General features: G+C 35.5%; 2 protein-coding genes across 6 annotated transcripts in view; both read left to right on the plus strand.

The window, feature by feature from the left end:
* The window catches only part of LOC127880334 (putative amine oxidase [copper-containing]), a 61,314-nt gene extending 51,525 nt beyond the window's left edge, over nucleotides 1-9,789 (plus strand). For 4 of the 5 annotated variants that reach the window (XM_052427744.1, XM_052427743.1, XM_052427745.1 and 1 more), the window contains 3 exons: nucleotides 2,862-4,765; nucleotides 5,170-5,349; nucleotides 8,892-9,789. In XM_052427744.1, coding sequence (XP_052283704.1) covers nucleotides 2,867-4,765; nucleotides 5,170-5,349; nucleotides 8,892-9,218 — 2,406 coding nt within the window. In that variant the 5' untranslated portion in view covers nucleotides 2,862-2,866 and the 3' untranslated portion in view covers nucleotides 9,219-9,789. Of the gene's footprint in view, nucleotides 1-2,584; nucleotides 2,702-2,861; nucleotides 4,766-5,169; nucleotides 5,350-8,891 lie in introns of those variants that run through there. The other variant, XM_052427747.1, reaches the window with a different exon arrangement.
* Nucleotides 9,790-11,061: 1,272 nt separating this feature from the next.
* LOC127880336 (putative amine oxidase [copper-containing]) lies at nucleotides 11,062-15,858 on the plus strand. The gene is made up of 4 exons (XM_052427753.1): nucleotides 11,062-11,465; nucleotides 12,167-14,079; nucleotides 14,357-14,536; nucleotides 14,717-15,858. Exons 1-4 carry the CDS (start codon nucleotides 11,420-11,422, stop codon nucleotides 15,041-15,043), a joined length of 2,466 nt encoding a protein of 821 aa, XP_052283713.1. The 5' UTR covers nucleotides 11,062-11,419; the 3' UTR covers nucleotides 15,044-15,858.
* The last annotated feature ends 3,356 nt before the right edge of the window (nucleotides 15,859-19,214 follow it).

Raw genomic sequence — 19,214 nt, forward strand, 5'->3', positions numbered from 1 at the left:
TTGATACGGAAACATGTTTTGAACAGAATGAGATTATTTTTTATTATTAGCCAAACGTTTGGCAGCTGTCTCGGCTTCAATGTACAGACTTAAAAAACTTAATTCGTGTTGTATGTCAGAATAATTCAGTAATTGCATACTCGGTTAAAATTGTGGCATCTTGAAACATATTTTGCATAACACAACATGCACATGAACTTCTTCAGGTACATAGATTCTATCATTTTTAAGTCAAATTCCTCATGTGTACAGCGTTGAATTTAAGACTTCTGTCATAATGAATATCTTCTGGGCAAAACTAGAGTTTGTCTCAGTAGGGACACAGTAGTAGCTTATACCCAAACGATGCCGGTGCATTATAATAATAATAATAATCCATATGTAATAATAATAATTATAATGATGATGCCTGGAGTGTACATACTGATGATGATGATGATGATGATGATGATGATGATGATGATGGTGATGGTGATGATGATGATGATGATGATGATGATGATGATGATGATGATGATGATGTTCATGATGTTCATGATGTTGATGATGTTGATGTTGATGATGATTATGATCATGATGATGATCATCATTATCATCATCATCATCATCATCATATGAACGTTGATTGATTGCAACTGCATGATTGTTTGAGTGTGTAATTCTAGGTGTAAATGTTATGGAATCGTTCTGCTTAAACGACTGCATGAAATGAGTATCCGCCGTATGACCCAACTCATTTTAGTAGTACGAAAGTTGAGACGAAATGATCTTTGTACCGCTAGAATATCGCATATGTCCGATAGTCTGACCATCAACCAGACTCACGAGCGCCGTAGGGTAGGCTTCTTTCACAAAATTGTTTAATATAATGTTACTTACGTGCTTTTGTTTGCTTCCATGGCGTCACAAACACAACGTGAGATCAGTTAAAGTGTTTAAGAGGCAACAATTTACACAATCTAGGTTCATGTCTAATATGTGTTATCTGCGATCGACAAGTGACTGTATAAACATAAAAAAATAAAAAAATATTGCTTTATAAGCTATGATTTCACTATATAAGACTGTGTGTTCCTAGTGTGCCCAAGTGTCAGTTAGTTATACTGTTAAGATTCGTCGATCCTGATGGTACACTTCTTTCGAAACCGAATGTTTAAATAGTTGCTGCTTTAATACAATAATCACCAATTCTATAAACATAATTTTCCTATTATGACTTGCTAATTTGTAGCAAATGAAATACATGCACATACATAAAATAATAGGTATAATTCTTGTACAAACTAGAATGCAAGTGGACATTTGTTTACTTACAATTTTTAACCAACAAAGTCTTGAAAGTAGTAATAAAGCAGTACACCGTGTGATTGTTTAATGCGCGTATCTGTTGGACATGTGTGTTGCAACATGCTCAATAACAACATTCTTATCAACTATTCAAGTACATTTGAAGAGCAGTGTCCAAGTTTTGTTTACGCTTACTAAATCTCCTTCAAAGTGATTGCTTGCAACGTGGACTTTGTCATATTATTGTTATCAATGCACGTAAACAATGAACGTGTTAAGAATGAGGACATTTAATTAATTTAATACAAGAATAATCAAAAACTGTACACTTGTATGAACCGTTTAGAGGTATTTGTATTCAATAAAATAGTTTTCCTTAATTTTGGGAAAATACAATTATACATACAGAGCTGCAAAACAGAGAAGATAAAATGAAAAGTCGATTACAATGTTGTTGGATAAATGAAAGATCACCACTAAGCCAATTGTATATACTAAAGTCAAATAACTATATTATTAAGATGGAAACAGAATAAATGGTTCACTAACTTTCAATAGAAAGGATATTTATATTAAAATGTTTCATTAAAAGCCACATATCGGCTCTATTATGCCATTAACATATGCTCCTATGTTTAACGTCCTCTTGACTTTTCGAAACCATCAAACAAGACAGGTAAAAAGTAATCGAATAAAACATTCATCTACAACCAGGCTGTATAACGAATGGTACCAACAGAACAATGATCGTTTATTCACTTAAATGAAGTAATGTCGCTGTAATGAGACCACTAGACCACTTCTTGTTCACTTACAACAAATCTCTTTTTCCACTGCCATAGAGTTGCTAACAAACAATACGATTTTCTGCACACCCACTAGGTACATATTTCAAATGTACATCCTAAAAGGGCAATACAAAACAGTTATATTAAGGAACATACACAAAATTCAAGTTGTTGATACTCACAAAAAATAGTATTAACATTTGCGGCATATGTTTAGGACAATTTTAGCGCCTAGAGTATTATGCAATGTTTTTTTTTATTGAGAAAACATTGGTGTTTGTGGGAAACGGGGTCGTTTAAAGGTCGTTAAGGCACCATTGATACTCTTTCGATTGTCCTGATTGTCAAAACTGTTGTTCTTTTCACTCTTGCTCCCAAAACCGACATGCTCGGCGACGCTAAACATATACCGGTAATGAGACATACTCTAAAAAGCGGTAAAGTGCTTTCCTTGACCAGAACGTTTTAAACATATGAATTCACATATTTTGATTTTAATTAATTGATTATTTTTAGGGAGCTTGTGTCAAATAACTAGAAGATACATGCAGAAACGGTAGTTCATATGCTTTAGTGCTGGCTACATGCGCTGATAGCGTAGAAGCTTTTGCGAAGAGTTTCAGAGGGTAATTCAAGCCTTGATATTTCTACTTGACTGCACACAGTTGGAATACACACATACTAACTTCCAGACTTGTACTGGTGATGGTCAAAAATTCCAATAATTATTATGCTGTTCGTTTCATTTCAAACCCAATGTCTTCTAAGGCCAAATTTGTTTTTCAGGAACAATGTCTGAAGTTACAAAGCAAAGGCGACAAATCGGGCTATGTAGGATCATCGTGGGCGTACTAGTTCTGATATTGATCGCCGTCATAATTGCATTTGCGATCGTGGTGTCGAGACTTAAGTCGCAAATCAACGGAGTACCAGATTCTTGTTCGGATTCTTTAGCTTTCACCATCAACCTCGATCCTCCCGCAACGCTCCCTCCGTTTCATGATCTCACTGCGGACGAGATTATACAAGTAAAAGAATTTCTTTACCGTCAAGAGGACCTCTACCTCGTTCGACCATCTTCGATTGCTCTAAATACAAGCTACATTTACTCTATGGAGCTGCATCCTCCGAATAAGAAGATAACGATTGATTATCTTGACATCAAGAAAGCGCAGCCACAGCGAGAGGCTAAAGTTTTTATTTTCCGAGGCGATACTTCGGATCCTTCGTGCGAAGAATACACAGTGGGTCCGTTACCAAACCCTCTATACAAAAAGGACGCCAAGAAACACCCATTCCGTTTCCGTCCTCTTACAGCACCGGAACTGGTTACTGCAATAACAATGCTAGAGCAGACGGTTAACATGAAAGCCAGTCGCATTCTAAGTGAAAGCTACGGCGGACAAATTGGCGGTTATTGCAAAGATAACTGTTTAAGCTTTGCTATGATCACTCCGATGTCATCTGCAGTCTCGGGACAACCACGCACGAGGAAAATGTGGTTTTGGCTGACACCTGTCCTTGAATACTTTCCTTCCCATCCCCGTGATTTCATAATTCGGGTCGATGTGACTGACATTAATAATTACTTCATTGATCGTATATTCCATGCCGGCAAAATGTTCCGCGATCTGGATGAACTGGTCCGCATGTACGATAGCGGGTCTTTCAATAAAACACGAATAGAATTCCCCAAACTTGATAGGAATCTTTACTCGTCGATGAACAGACGTGGAAAGTTTTTCCCGTCTACAACTTTAAGCCCACCGTTGCAGTACGAACCAGACGGTAAACGTTATTCAATAGAAGGGCGACATGTGGAATATATGGGTTGGAGTTTTGATGTCCGAATGTCTTCTACATCGGGACCTCAAGTGTGGGACATACGCTACAACAACAAGCGAATTGTTTACGAGTTAAGTTTACAAGAAATATCAGTGTTTTATTCTGCAAATAACCCCGCGCTTAGATTCGCAGATTTTATAGACAGCATTGCTTTGTTTGGGACAAGAGCAAGATCGTTAATTTCTGGAACTGATTGTCCGCACCATTCCACATACCTTAGCGCAACTCACTCGATCGAAAACATGGGAGAACCATATTATGTGGACAGGGCGTTTTGCGTATTTGAACAAAACACAGGAATACCATTACGGCGACATCTAACTAGTTCCGGAACTAGCAAAAAGGTATACGAAGGCATGATGGACATTGTATTGACATTGCGAACCATACTGACAGTTGCAAACTACGATTATATATTCGATTTTATATTTCACCAAAACGGCGCTCTAGAGGTCAAGGCTTCGTCTACAGGATACATTTTAACAACGTTTGCATTTGATGGTGAAGATGATTATGGGTTTCGACTTAAGGATCACATCACCGGCAATATTCACCACCACATGTTCCATTTCAAGGTTGATATGGATATAAACGGCGCGGAAAACAGGTTCGAAACACTAGAGATCACACCAGTCGATGTGGACAACACGCAATGGTCGAACGCAGCAAATGCGAAATACTCACAAACAAAGTTAGTTAAAAAGCTGATACGATATGAATTAGAGGCTGCGGTGGATTATGATTTCTCCACTCCAAAATACTTGACATTCTATAACAAGGACGTAACCACGGCAACAAGGGTTCCACGAGCTTACCGCCTTTATATTGAAGGCATGTCAAAACAGGTGAGCAACTGTTCTAAAAGTTTAACAAATATTCGTATCTTATTTGTCCAACCTTTTTTCGCAATCAGTGCTTCTAGAAAAATAAGAGAAAATCTTTAGCTTGATATATATCTACACATTTTACCAACAAGTTCAATATAGTAATGTTTCATTTGTAGAAAGTATGGTGGAAATAATACTGATTAATACAGATACAGAGCTTGATTTTATCTTCAGTTAAAGTGTGTATTAATCGTGTAGAAGATATGATGTCTGCCTTGAAAGCGGATGATTTTCGGTAAATGGAGCCTTCTCATAATCATTCCACGTACTCCAAGTACATAAAACAGAAGACTCAAATACAATCAAAGTATATCGCTATAAATCGGTGTAAAACTAAAACAAGAAATGCGCTTATATTCCAGAAAGTAAAGCTCGGAAGCGGCAACGAGCCTTCCATTTCCTGGGCCCGGCACCAACTAGCGGTCACCAAACGCAAGGAGGACGAGCCGAGAAGCAGCTCCATCTACGCCTCCTGGGACGCAGAGATGCCAGTCGTGAACTTCCAGAGCTTTCTAGATGATAATGAAGCTCTTACAGATCAGGTAGCGAAGTCATTCTTAGCGCGTAAAATTTGGCAAACAGACAGACAGACATATCGACATACGGATGGACAAAACGACAGACATTTTATTCAGACTTACAGTTCAATAGTACGTCGTCTTCATACTTATATATTTCATCATGTAAATAGGTGTAACATATTATATACATTAGCAACGTTAGAATAAAAATACAAATATGCACAATCGAAGGCAATAACACAGGTTGTTAGCGTGTGGCTATGATATTAATTAGTAAAAAATCATTTTAAATATAAAAAATCAAATTATAACGAAAAATCAATTTCTCTGAAAAAAAATCCACTATCAAATATATATATATAATATAGACACAATTAGAGAAATTGTTTTTTGTTATAATTTATTTATGTTTCATTTAAAATGATGTTTTAACCTATTAGCCAATTTATGCCTAGCGTCAAGAATATATATAATATAAACAAAATCAGAGAAATTGGTTTTTCGTTATAATTTATTTATGTTTCATTTAAAATGATGTTTTAACTTATTAGCCCATTTATGCCTAGCGTCTAGAAAAAAGGCCTTGGCAAACAGCTTAGAACCAGATGAGACGCCGCACGATGCGGCGTCTCATCAGGGTCTGCGCTGTTTGCTTTAAGGAAATTCTGTAAGAAATATTTCTAAATATAGAAATAAATGTACTAGACATCTCTTATTTTGGAAATAAATTTATCCAATTTAGAATGATGGAAGAGTCCCCTAGGCATAAATGGGTTAATATCATAACCACACGCTAACCACCTGTGAACAAGAGCACGTTCACGACGCGGTAATGATACTAATTGAACTACTGTATTTAGGACCTTATTTCGTATAACAAAAGCTGCTTCGGTGTTTGATATCATCTTACTTTGTGAATCACCATACTTCTGAAGCATACATTAATTTATAACCTACAAAAGAGGCAAACAACTTACGGAATAGTTATGGTTAACTGTCAAAATCACTGAATTTTAACAATATTCTATTCATTGTTTGAAAGGCTTTACCAACCAAATGCCCCTGGGTTAATTAAAAACATCCAGTATAATTCAACACGGTTCCTTAATAATTGAAGTTATCAACAACTTAAATATAATTCACTTGGTATGTACATTTGTCGTTTCATTCAATCAACCCCTCCTCCGAAATACAATATTTTTCGTATATAGTGTAAACATTTAGCACCCACGAATTGCAATATAAATTTAAGTTATATAAATGTCATTGAACTTCAGCAGGTAACTTCCCTAAAATAGCCATGTCAACAGCAGATAACAACCCACGTAAACAAAATTGGCGACAACCGCATTACTTAAATAATCTAAATAACGTGGATTTTACACATGACTGAACATTCGCATACATATCTTTACTATTCTTAGCAATTTACATTGTATGCCAGACGTAAAATTTTTTAATAACAATGAATTGCGCTATTTTACATCCAAAAAATATTACCAGATCGACTAATATAACATGCGAAACGTTTACTTTCTTTTATATAGTGTGTACAATAAAGCGTGAAAATATTAAAAGCATCAACAGTTGAATGACCTTTTCTTAATCCGAACTGCGCATCCGGAAAAAAACTAGTGTTTATATTGCAGACAGTTTGAATGTGCGTCTTCAATATTGTGGTAGATTTTTGGAAAAGCAATTTACTAATTACCCCTTATATGTATTAAAGTGGCCTTTTCACAGATTTTGGCATATTTTGAAGTTTGTCATTAAATGCTTTATATTGATAAATGTAAACATTGGATCTTAAATGCTCCATTAAGAAATCAAGAATAAAATTTAAAAAAGGAAAAAAAAGTGGCCGGTACCAGGGCTCGAACCAGTGACCCCCGGAGTCCTGGAGTTAGTCTGAAGTAAAAACGCATTGGCCCTCTCGACTATTCCGCCGGTTATACACAGATAAAGTATTTTATACCTTATATGAGCAATCTTCGTATTTTCGAAAATTTAAACGACAACAACAAAACTCTCCATATTATTCAATCGTTTCGCGTTGCAACGCTTTATAATTTTTAGGTTTTCAAATCGTCAAAAGATACATATAATGGCTATATTGGACTATGGTAAATGTTCAATAATACTGTTTCCTCACAAATATCATAACTAAAACGAAAATGTGCGAATCTGAAACAACTTTTTTCAATTTTGTCAATTTACCAAACCGTGAAAAGATAACGACATTAGATTCTTTTTATCCAAAGAGATCATAAGCCTTTCTGTCCATTTATCGGGAAAGAGACACGATACAAAAAAAACGTTAAGCACGTCGCACAATTAGGCAGATAAAATATCACTGCATCAAGAAAATATTCGTTCAAAGTACATGTACAATCACTTCCCAAATGATTTATATCGTTTTAAATGTGTTTTTAACATTTTTGTATTGTTAACTTCTTAAATAGGTATACGCACGTCAAGTTCTGGAAAGGTAGAATTATCTAAGTTAAAATCATTATTTAAAGGGGCCTTTTCACGTTTGGTGAATTGACAAAATTTTGAAAAAATGTTTCAGATTCGCAAATTTTCGTTTAAGTTATGATATATGTGAGGAAACAGTAATACTGAACATTTACCATGCTTTAAAATATCCATTATATGCATCTTTTGACGATTTAAAACCTGAAATTTATAAAGCAATGCAACGCGAAACGATTGAATAATTTGGAGAGCTCTGTTGGTGTCGTTATATTTTACGATACTACGAGGATTGCATATAAAAAGTATAAAATACATCACTGATTGTATGACCATGGATGGCCGATCGGTCTAAGCGATAGACATTTACTCCAGGGGTCAGTGGTTCGAGCCAAGTTGAGGATTACTTTTTTTTTCTTTTTAGATCCAATGTTGACATTTATCGATATAAAAAAAAATTAATGACAAACTTCAATACATGCCAAAATTTCTAAGAAATGTCCCTTAAAAATTAAAAACTGCTTCAGTCGTACAGTCTTGCTTCTAAGGTATTCAACAACGGCGATTTGTTTTGCATTCAGTTAAAAAATCATTAGAAACGCTTTATGGGATTTATAACTTCCGGCTAGTATTCTTTTACGGTACATCGATTTAAAATGTATAACTTCAATTCATGCATATATTGAAATTTAAAAAACAAATAAATGAGAATGTCGGTACATTTAAACGAGTTAAATGGTCTACCAGTCTTAACTGCATTTGACCTTCAATCAAACATGAAGGTCCAAAAAATAGTCCGCTATGTGCATGTAGTAGAATCGTAAAGGCTGGTAGGCCTTCCAAGTACACGTTTATCCGACACCCACAGTTTCCTTCTAAAAATCTCTTAGCTGTATGATAAATGGGTTTGCTGCGACAAAGCATTGACAACGAATGGTCTTATACTAGCGGGAAAATGTCGAGTTATACCGGTAATGAATAAAGTAATAGGCTGAAATTTTCTACAAACTCGGTAGATTCTCGAATATTTGTTTGTACTGACATTAGATGCGATGCTTTCTTCAAAACGCCATAATTGTTCATGACAGGACCAAGTTGCTTGGGTAACCATGGGGATGCACCACATTCCCCACATGGAAGATCTACCAGTGACATCCACAGTCGGCCTTGACCTCAGGTTCTTCCTTCTGCCTTATAACTACTTCGACGAGGACCCGGCCATGGGGTCTGGGGATGCAGTGAGGATCGAACCCAAGAATCAAATGGCTTTAAACGAGGGCTTAAATATCTTACAGTACGGAAAGAGTGAGAATCCGGTTTGCATGCCAAGAAAGTTCTCGTTTATGGATGACTTACAGACATCACCTAGAAGTATTTTCGATGACCCGAACGATGCATCTTCTCCTATAGTTTAGCTTTTTGTTATCAATAGCATGCTGTATAATACCATTTCAAGATAGAAAATGTCAACATTGTAATGTTCTTGAGGATGAATATCATTTTTACTAGAATGCTCTTCTTATGATGATATTAGGAAATTGTATATAAATAAATATTACTGGAAAAGACCAAACATGATAAAATTTATTAAATTAATGAAATCGGATAATACAAGTACCAACAGAAACTTAGCTATGTATGTACATAAAGCATTAAGTCAAAGAAACCTGTATAAATATTATTATGATTAATTGTATATAATGCATTACCTAAACTTGACTTCTCGCTCTCTACTCTAGTAGATTTGTCTTTGTTGTTTTGATGTTACCGTTATAGCATTGATTGTAAAATAGATTCTAAATGTTGTAATCCAAAAAAATGTGTCCTAGACCTTTTCATGTATTGATACATGTACTTTATTTAACAAATTATAAAATTCAATACTGATCACATGTCATGCCTTTATATATGTTACTATGTTTTAATCATGTGTACTCATGGACAGTTTGTCTATTGTATATATTGAATAAACCATTATAATACTGCTGACATGTATGTATGTACTAATTTAGACACATAACATACCCATACTTATAGCGCAAATTGTGGTATGTCTTCATCATGCATATCTTCTTGTAAGCATCCGCAAATTTCTAAGCAAAATTATGATAGTAAATTTTATGTCATTTTATTTCACATAAACACCATGCTTTCAACGAAAAGTGAATTGTTGTTTAGGCTGTTATTGAGATAGAATCGCCACCAATCGTTTACTAATTGGGTATTTCATAGTTGATACATCGATTGAGGTTTATATTTAATATAATTGCTATGAATAATTGAACACTTTCTTGTCAGGATTTTTCATAACAAATGTGCATTTAAGTTCAAGTCCCGATTTATCAATTTACTTTGATAATAAAAGAAAATAATCGTGGGTACATTAAATGATTGAATCCATAATGAATTCCCATCCGTTATTGCTTGTTTACATAATTTCAGTTTTTACAGATTGTATCTATTTGATACGCATCTATTTTCTACCAATGTACATTTTTGTAATTTATTACACAATGCCAGAGCAAACAGTATTCCACTCTGTGCGAATATACACGTATGTGCAGATTATTTAATCGCTTCCTTCTGCGATAGGAAGATAACACTGATGCATACCTGACCTTACGTAGGTAAAGACTGTCGCTTATCAAATGAAAAGCTTCCTATCTTCATACACAAGCATAAATACGTGTGTCCTTGACTGCAAAACTAATACAGTTGACTCTCGTTGGATCGAACTCACTTTGCTCGAATTTCCGGTTGACTCAAAGTTTCCTCGGAGGACCAATTTTATTTCTCTTTACTCATATATGTTTGTTGTTTCCACGAATTCGTGTCACACATATACATAATAAGTTTAAAAAAAAGTATTACATCAATGTTATCGTATTCATAAAGTCGTTTATTTATTTAGACCATTACACGCTTTAAAAGACTGCAGGGATTATCAAACGTTTAAAGATACACTGATTAAACAGTTTCTAAAGAATAATGTGAAAACTTCCATAATACATGTAGATCATGTCGTAATAAATCCTTATAACATACTTTGCTTTTTGCATTAATTCTTGAGTAAACCGGAACACCCTGAAAACCAGATATTTGGTCTGGTCCGCTAAGCGGTTGGTAAAGAGGGAGTTTGCTGTATCTCAAACTTACATGTAATCTCGTGTACCCTGATTATTGTTAAAGTGAGAACGCCCAATAAATACTTAACTTCTAGCTTAACTAAATACAAGATGTTTTAAATTAAAACGCTATACGCAAGTCGAATTTCATGCAGTTTCGTGGTGGATACTTAACACTGACTAGTTTGATATGTTTTTAAATAAGTCAAAAACTTAAAAAAATTATCATTTACATTATTTTGGTCTTTCAAACAAGCAGGTGTACTTGTATATTTACAAAAAGCTCCATCAATTCGGGAAGTCTTCATTTTTAAATGAGAAACTGCCGATTAGTTAATGCATCAAATCGTGAGCTTATACAAATTTACTAAATTAATCGGCAGTCCACCCCTTTACAACAAAATGTTATCTGTTTATGGAACATTGATTTGCAAAGATGAGCACATCTTATGACACTGTAATGTACTGTAAATAGAGCAAGGCCAATTCATATGAAGACGCACCGTTGGTTGGAAAAGCCACTGCAACTCAAGCTCGGTGAGTAACTGCTATTGTTGTCTATAGCAAATATTTAACGGGTGTATACTAAATATCAACTCGTGTTTATAACAAAATTATTACTATGTATTCACTAGAGGTATGTTAGGGGAAATCCGTATAATGTTTAGCGGACGCGATTGAAAACAATTTTTGTTTCATTCTATGCATTTTATTTATTTTATAATTACCCCTATACAATAGGCGGTTGGATTGGGTTATAAGTATTAAGCGAATTGATTATGTTCTATAAATATACGTTTGACTTTGTAAAAATAGTTTATTCATATTAACTGCATATTAAATCTCAATACAAGAGCAAACATTGTTTATCCAGCAATTCACGTTACATTAAACATAATATTCATGACAACGCATAGAAGAATATAATTTTATTAAAAAAGGGCCGACGTTGCGTTGAATTTGAAAACTGTAGTACATATAATGGAGTACACATATTATGTTAGACAAGATAAAATATGTTGTTATTGCACTTAATTTGTTGCTATTGTTAGAGCAATATTATTCGCCGGACACTAATTTTCGTCTCAAACAAGAAATCAAATGTCAAACGAACGTTAAGTCAAAAAGCCTTAAATCAGACATTATGAAAAAAATATCAAACGAAAATAATAGATTTTATGATTCCACGAAATGTCAGATTAACGAAAAGAAATTAATCTACGGTATATTAATTACAGGTGCAATGGCGGAAGATACGAAAGTTCCGAAACTGAGGAGACAGATCGGTCGGTGTCGGGTACTTGTTGCCGGACTTCTTCTTCTACTGGTCGCTATGGCAATTGCATTCGGGGTTGTGGTTATTCGATTGCAATCAAACATCAAAGAATTGCCAGGCACATGCCCCGAATCACCCATCAACAAAATCAACCTTGACCCTCCCGCAAAACTTCCACCATTCCACGATCTCTCAGCGGACGAGATCAAGCAAGTGAAGGAATTCCTGTACCGTCAAGAGGACCTCAAAATCGTTCGGCCTTCCGCGATTGCACTCAATACAAGCTACATTTACACAATGGAATTGAATATTCCAAACAAGATGACAACGCTGGACTTCCTTGACAACAATAAATCTCAACCGCGCCGAGAGGCCAAAGTGTTCATTTTCCGAGGCGACACGTCGGTTCCTTCGTGTGAGGAGTACATAGTAGGGCCATTACCTAACCCAGTTTACAAGGAGGACGCAAAGACACGCCCATTCCAATATCGCCCACTTACAGGACCGGAACTGGTTACCGCTATCAAGATGCTAGAGGAGACGATAAACTTAAAAGCCAGTCGCATTATAAGCGAAAGCTACGGCGGACAGCTTAGTGGTGATTGCAAAGATAACTGTTTAAGCTTTGGCTTGCTCACTCCGATGTCTTCTGTGGTCTCTGGTCAATCAGGCTCGAGAAAAATGTGGTTCTTTCTAACGCCTGTCGTTGAATTTTCGTCCGTGCAACCTCTCGATTTTTTAGTTCTTCTGGACTTGACGAATATAGGCAATTACTACATTGACCGTATTTATCATGCCGGTAAATCGTTTCGCGATCTTGACGAACTGGTAAGGAAGTACGACTCTGGGTCATTTGTCAAAACGCGATTACAGTACCCAGTTGTAAGTAAAGAACTGTACTCGACACTTAATCGACGCGGGACCCTTTTTCCCACTACACCATTAAGTCCACCGTTGCAATATGAGCCTGATGGCAAGCGCTATTCAATAGCGGGGAGACATATAGACTACATGGGTTGGAGTTTTGATGTCCGAATGGCAATTACTTCAGGTCCCCAACTTTGGGACGTGCGCTTCCAAGGTCGTCGTATCGTATACGAGCTCAGCTTACAAGAAATAGCCGTGTATTATTCTGCAAATAATCCTGCAGTGCGGTTTGCAGATTACGTGGACAGCATAGATTTGCTAGGCTTGAAAGCACGGTCGTTAGTGTCCGGAGCCGATTGTCCGCGTCATTCAACGTACATCAGTGCATCACATTCGATAGAAAGCATGGAGGAACCGTTTGTTGTGGATAGGGCGTTCTGTGTCTTCGAACACAACACAGGCACGCCATTACGTCGTCATCTAACAAGCTTCGGTACAACTTACAAGGTGTACGAAGGAATGGAAGATGTTGTCCTTGTTGTGAGAACAATAAATACAATTGTCAACTACGATTACATTTTTGACTTCGTTTTTCACCAGAATGGCGCCCTGGAGGTTAAAGCTACTTCTACGGGCTACATATTGACGTCATTTGCCTTTCCCGAAGAGGAGGACTATGGGTTTCGACTAAAAGATAACGTGACTGGAAACATTCACCACCACATGTTCCATTTCAAGGTTGATATGGACATAAACGGTCAGGAAAACAGGTTTGAAACCATAGAGATCACGCCAGTGGATGTTGACAATACACAATGGTCGACCGGGACAAATTCAAAATATTCGCAGACGAAAATTGTTAGAAAACAAATGAAGCGCGAGTCAGAGGCTGTGATAGACTATGATTTCTCATCCCCAAAATACTTGACTTTCTATAATAAGAACGTAACCACGACTACAATGGTACCAAGAGCTTACCGCCTCTATGTGCAAGGCATGTCGAAACAGGTGCACATACACTATCAATAATTTAACATAATGTAAAAGTATTTGTATTTGAAAACACATTTAAGTCAAAAGGCAGATAAATTGCGATTTACCTCATTTCATTTATCTTATAGCGTTTTGATCTACTCATCAGTGATAAATGACAGAGAAAAGTTAAAACAACTAAGTTATTGTGTATAGTAAAGACTCTCTGTAGGAGTTTTAGTAGATAAACTGTTCGACACATGTATTATATCCTATTGTGATATATATGTTTGTATGCGGTTTGTATTTTTAGACAATAAGGCGCGGCAGCGGCAACGAGCCTTCCATTTCCTGGGCCCGGCACCAACTGGCGGTCACCAAACGCAAGGAGGACGAGCCGAGAAGCAGCTCCATCTACGCCTGCTGGGACGCAGCGAAGCCCGTCGTGAACTTTCAGAGTTTTCTGGATGACAACGAAGAGCTTACGGATCAAGTAACAATAACAACTTCGATCGTTAATTAATGTTATTTATTGTTTATGCATATGCATGTACTCGAAGTTTTAGCTTTGCACTTCTATGTAGTATTTTGGGATTTGAGAAAAGTATTTTAGACTTTATTTACGTTTATCTGTGTTTGTATATTAACAAGAATACAATGCGTTTTCCATCAGGACCAGGTTGCTTGGGTAACCATGGGGATCCACCACATTCCCCACATGGAGGACCTACCCGTGACCCCCACAGTCGGCCTTGACCTCAAATTCTTCCTTCTACCCTACAACTACTTCGATGAGGATCCGGCCATGGGGTCTGGGGATGCAGTGAGGATTGAACCAAAGAACCAAATGTCTTTAAGTGAGGGCTTGAATATTTTCCTGTACGGAAAGAAAGAAAATCCAGTTTGTTTTCCAAGAAAGTCCACATTTATGGATGACCTGAACAAATCACCAGAAAGTATATTTGATCAGCCAAACGACGACACATCTTATAAAATTTAGTTCCGTTTGAAATGTATATACCCAATACCTCATATACCGGTGGCTGTATATAGGATTGTGATTTCATACTTAAGTGTGTTAAATGAGTGATTTAATTTGAAAAGTAATTTTACTAATTTATGACCGCTTGGCGAGTTTGCATCCGATTGAGTTTATTGCTCCAAACGGATGTGAAGTCATTGCATGTTGTAGACGTCATTTCCACCAGAACATACTACAAACCCCCGGTAGTCAGTCAATAGCCAATCAAGGCATTTATTGTCAATTGAATGCCATACCATTTTTATTTTATACATGTGTATGAAAATTAATTTCCAGTGGGAGTCATATTCTTAATCGTTGTTTTATGCTCATTCTGACGTTAAAAGAAAGCGATATCATCAGAGATCGGAAGCACATGTTACATTGTAGACGCATGCAATAGTGGTATTACGTATCTGCATATATTGAGCACAGATACGATTGCCTAGTGCCTTGATGGGAATGGAACGCAGTATTTTTATGTGATTATGCATTTCCGTGTTGATAATATGTGACCTTGCGTTGTTTTGGTTTAAAAACAACATAAAATAAATTAAATCTTGAGACATTGCTTAATTAAAGGCTATTAGTTATAATATCAAAACACTATTCAAGGGAAGTTAATTCATGCATTTTTACTAGAACGTCATTAACCCATCAATGCCTAGCGTCTAGAAAAAGACCTAGGCAAACAGCGTAGACCCAGATGAGGCCCTCATCAGGTTCTGCGCTGTTTGCTTAAAGGAATTTCTGTAAGAAATATTCTAAATATAGAAATAAATATACTAGACATCCCTAGTAATCCTAGCATTATTTACCCTACTTCAACATGAAAACGCCATAAACTCCACATGGGGTGATAGATAATCGACTGATTAGAGATGTTATGACGGGCATATATAGATAATATTTAGTCACATTACAGTCATACGGATGATCACAAAGTATCGATAGAGGAACACATCTGACATGTTCAGCGATATGTTGACAGTCACTGTTTAAAGTTTTCAGACAATAGCGAATGAACCGTCTGGGAATTGTGTGTGTAATTTATTAGTCAGAAATGGAACTTCAAATGCTTTATGTTTGAAAATGAACAGAAATACAAGACAAACATGTGCTAATTTGATGTTTCATGAAACTCATTTAAATATCTGTTACACTATGTGTGCATCTATTGCAATGTTTTATCTTTTAAAAATAAGTCAGTTAACAATGCTTACAAAAAGTTATGTCATGGTTTTAAATCAATATTATAACTCTGGACTAATATTATCGCTTGACTATTACATATAGTTTTAAATAATAAATCGAAACAGCTTTGAATTATATAATAAATCATATTATTAAAAGTATGCTGTTATAGTTTAAATACAAGTAAATCGCAAAAAAAATTGATAAGATTCCAATAGCTCTAATCTTTATAATGACTACCGAATGTATGCGGTAATAAAATATGAACAGTTGGTATAACCAATATTACACACGAAAAACAACCTTGCAACTGATTTAAGGTAGCGCACCTCTAATGATTTCCCGCGATTTATTTACGATCATTGCCGATCTTCAATGATCGGTTATTTCCGAGAGATGCATTTTATTTTTTTCAAACTTCGAATTTTGATATATGTTTACGTAATTCCTTTAGAATACATTATTTTCACAATAAATATTGACTTTGATCAAAATATCATCTGAAAAAAAATACGATTTCGCGATTTCTTCAAAGATTGACGAGCCTTATTACCTGTTTACTTATGGATATGTAATTTAAGCTAACAAATATGTGAAGTTGTCGTTGCCGAGTGGTTAAGGCGATGGATTGCAAAATTATTGGGTTCTCCCGCGCAGGTTAGAATCCTGCCCACTCCGCATACTTTTTGTGAAGCGTTTTATTTCTTTCTCTTGATTTAATAAAGCATATATGCTATGTTTATTGTTAAATATGTTGAAATTTTTATGCACATCCTTCAATTTTTAAAATTTAAACAACGTTATGGCTAAATTGGGTGATTTACTGCTGAAATACGAATGATGCATGTTGCATTTTTTTTTTCAAAAAGTAAACGGTAGATTATCTAAATCTTTCTATTTCTTGGTATTTTTGCTGTATATAGTGTTTCTATAAATACTGCGTTTAAAATATAACTTAAATGATACTTTTTTAAATTTTATGACACTTTGTTTTTAACAGACTCAATTTTTACTTGGCTGAAATAACTCACATTTCATGGCGCTCTTCCATAGATAAAAATTTGTAAAAAATAAATGTCTGTAAAAGAATACTTATTTCATCTTGTTTAAACTTTAAACACCTTTACTGCATCTGTAAACACCAACTGCATGCCCATATTTGGCAATTTGAATTAATTATGGAACTTTTATATACCCCATGGGTGAAAATAAACTGGACAAAAGCCGAGCGTGGGGTGGTTTTGAAAAAATCGGTATTTTTTTTTTAAAGCATGGAAAGCATACCTACAAATTTGCATGTAGTCCAGTGAAATGATGCTGATAAAGGAAATAATTAATTAGACTATATTTGGATATGTGCCCATTAGAGGTGCTCTACCTTAAGGTTTATTTAACAGTTGATTAGTTTATTTAATTATAATTCTGTTATAAAATAATGAAGTATTGTGTGATACCATTTTAGTTAAATACAATGTATATGAAAACGAATACAGCAAATTGAAATAAAAAACAATATAACTGTGTGCACCAATATAAAATGAATACAAATAGCAGGTACATATATATTCATAATAACTACCTTGAGTGCCCACACTAACGTACCTTTTTTATGCCTTCTCATTTGTTTGACACAAACAAGCAGAAAAAAAAATGTATATTAAAATTTTGCAAAGAAAATAATTCAACAAAAAGGCAGTGAAGGCCATTAAACGCTCGCCTGTATTCAATGTATCCAAATTTGAGCCCGTGTTTTTTAATGCCACTTGATGGAGATTCAAACATGGCCTTTAGATTTTCAAAATAACCATTCTGACCAAGTTTCATAAAATAATATTGTTTCATATATGGCTTATTGAGTGGTAACAAGGTTTCCCAAATATTCGACCTAGTTAGCAACTTTTTGGATGCCTGTGATCAAGAATCAAACATGACCTTGCTATGGAGAAGATTCTGAACAATAGTCATCAAGATTGAGTCATAAAAGTGGCATCTAGTGTGTGAGGTTTTTCTAAGATTTGACTGGGTGACATATATTTTTTGAAGCTCATTACCCAGGTTCGAATTGACCTAGATATTGTCCAGAGAAACATTTTGACAAAGTTTGCTCAAAATTGAGTCATAAATGAGGCATTTTGAGTGGTAACATTTTTTCTATATTTGACCTCGTTACCTTGTTTTTTATGCATGTGACCCACATTTAAACTTGGCCTAGATATTCTCAAGATAAACATGCTGACTTGGTTTAATTAAGATTAAGAAATAATTGTGGCTTCATGAGTGGTAACAAGTTTGCCAGTCATGATCAATGTTCCTATGAAGTTTCATGATCCTAGGCCTAAGCGTTCTTGAGTTATTATCTGGAAACCATCAGGTCGACGGACCGATGGACCGACCGACATGTGCAAAACAATAAACCCCCTCTTCTTCGAAGTGGGGCATAATAAGTGTTTTTTATGTGAAATAATTATGCAGTTTACTAATTCTAAAATTGGAATACAACTGAAATAGACTACACATAAAGAACCATAACAAAATGAAAAACAAAATGAAAAACAAGAGGGCCTGAAAGGCCCAAAGTCGATCACCTGAGATAACAAGATATTATTGGGACAAATCTTCTGACCAAGTTTCACGAAGATCGGAAAAATAAATGTGGCCTCTAGAGTGTTAACAAGGTTTTACTATAGCCACATAAGGAAAAATGCCCGGCCCCCTGGCAGCCATGTTTTTCAACCAACCAGCATCATTTCTGAACTCGTCCAAGATATTATCGGGATGAATCTTATGACCAAGTTTCATGAAGATCGGACAGTAAATGTGGCCTCTAAGAGTGTTAACACGATTTTACTATAGCCATATAAGGAAAAATGCCATGCCCCTTGGAAGCCATTTTTTTCAAGCAAACATAATTATTTTCGAACTCATTCAAGATACCATTGAGACCAATCTTCTGAAC

Source organism: Dreissena polymorpha, chromosome 4 (assembly GCF_020536995.1).
Source record: "Dreissena polymorpha isolate Duluth1 chromosome 4, UMN_Dpol_1.0, whole genome shotgun sequence".
NCBI classification, from domain to species: Eukaryota; Metazoa; Mollusca; class Bivalvia; order Myida; family Dreissenidae; genus Dreissena; species Dreissena polymorpha.

Coding starts and splice junctions, on each gene's coding strand:
- LOC127880336 (XM_052427753.1), top strand. CDS start 11,420: ATGAAGACGCACCGTTGGTTGGAAAAGCCACTGCAACTCAAGCTCG. Junction 11,466..12,166: donor GCCACTGCAACTCAAGCTCG/GTGAGTAACTGC, acceptor TATTAATTACAG/GTGCAATGGCGGAAGATACG. Junction 14,080..14,356: donor TGCAAGGCATGTCGAAACAG/GTGCACATACAC, acceptor TTGTATTTTTAG/ACAATAAGGCGCGGCAGCGG.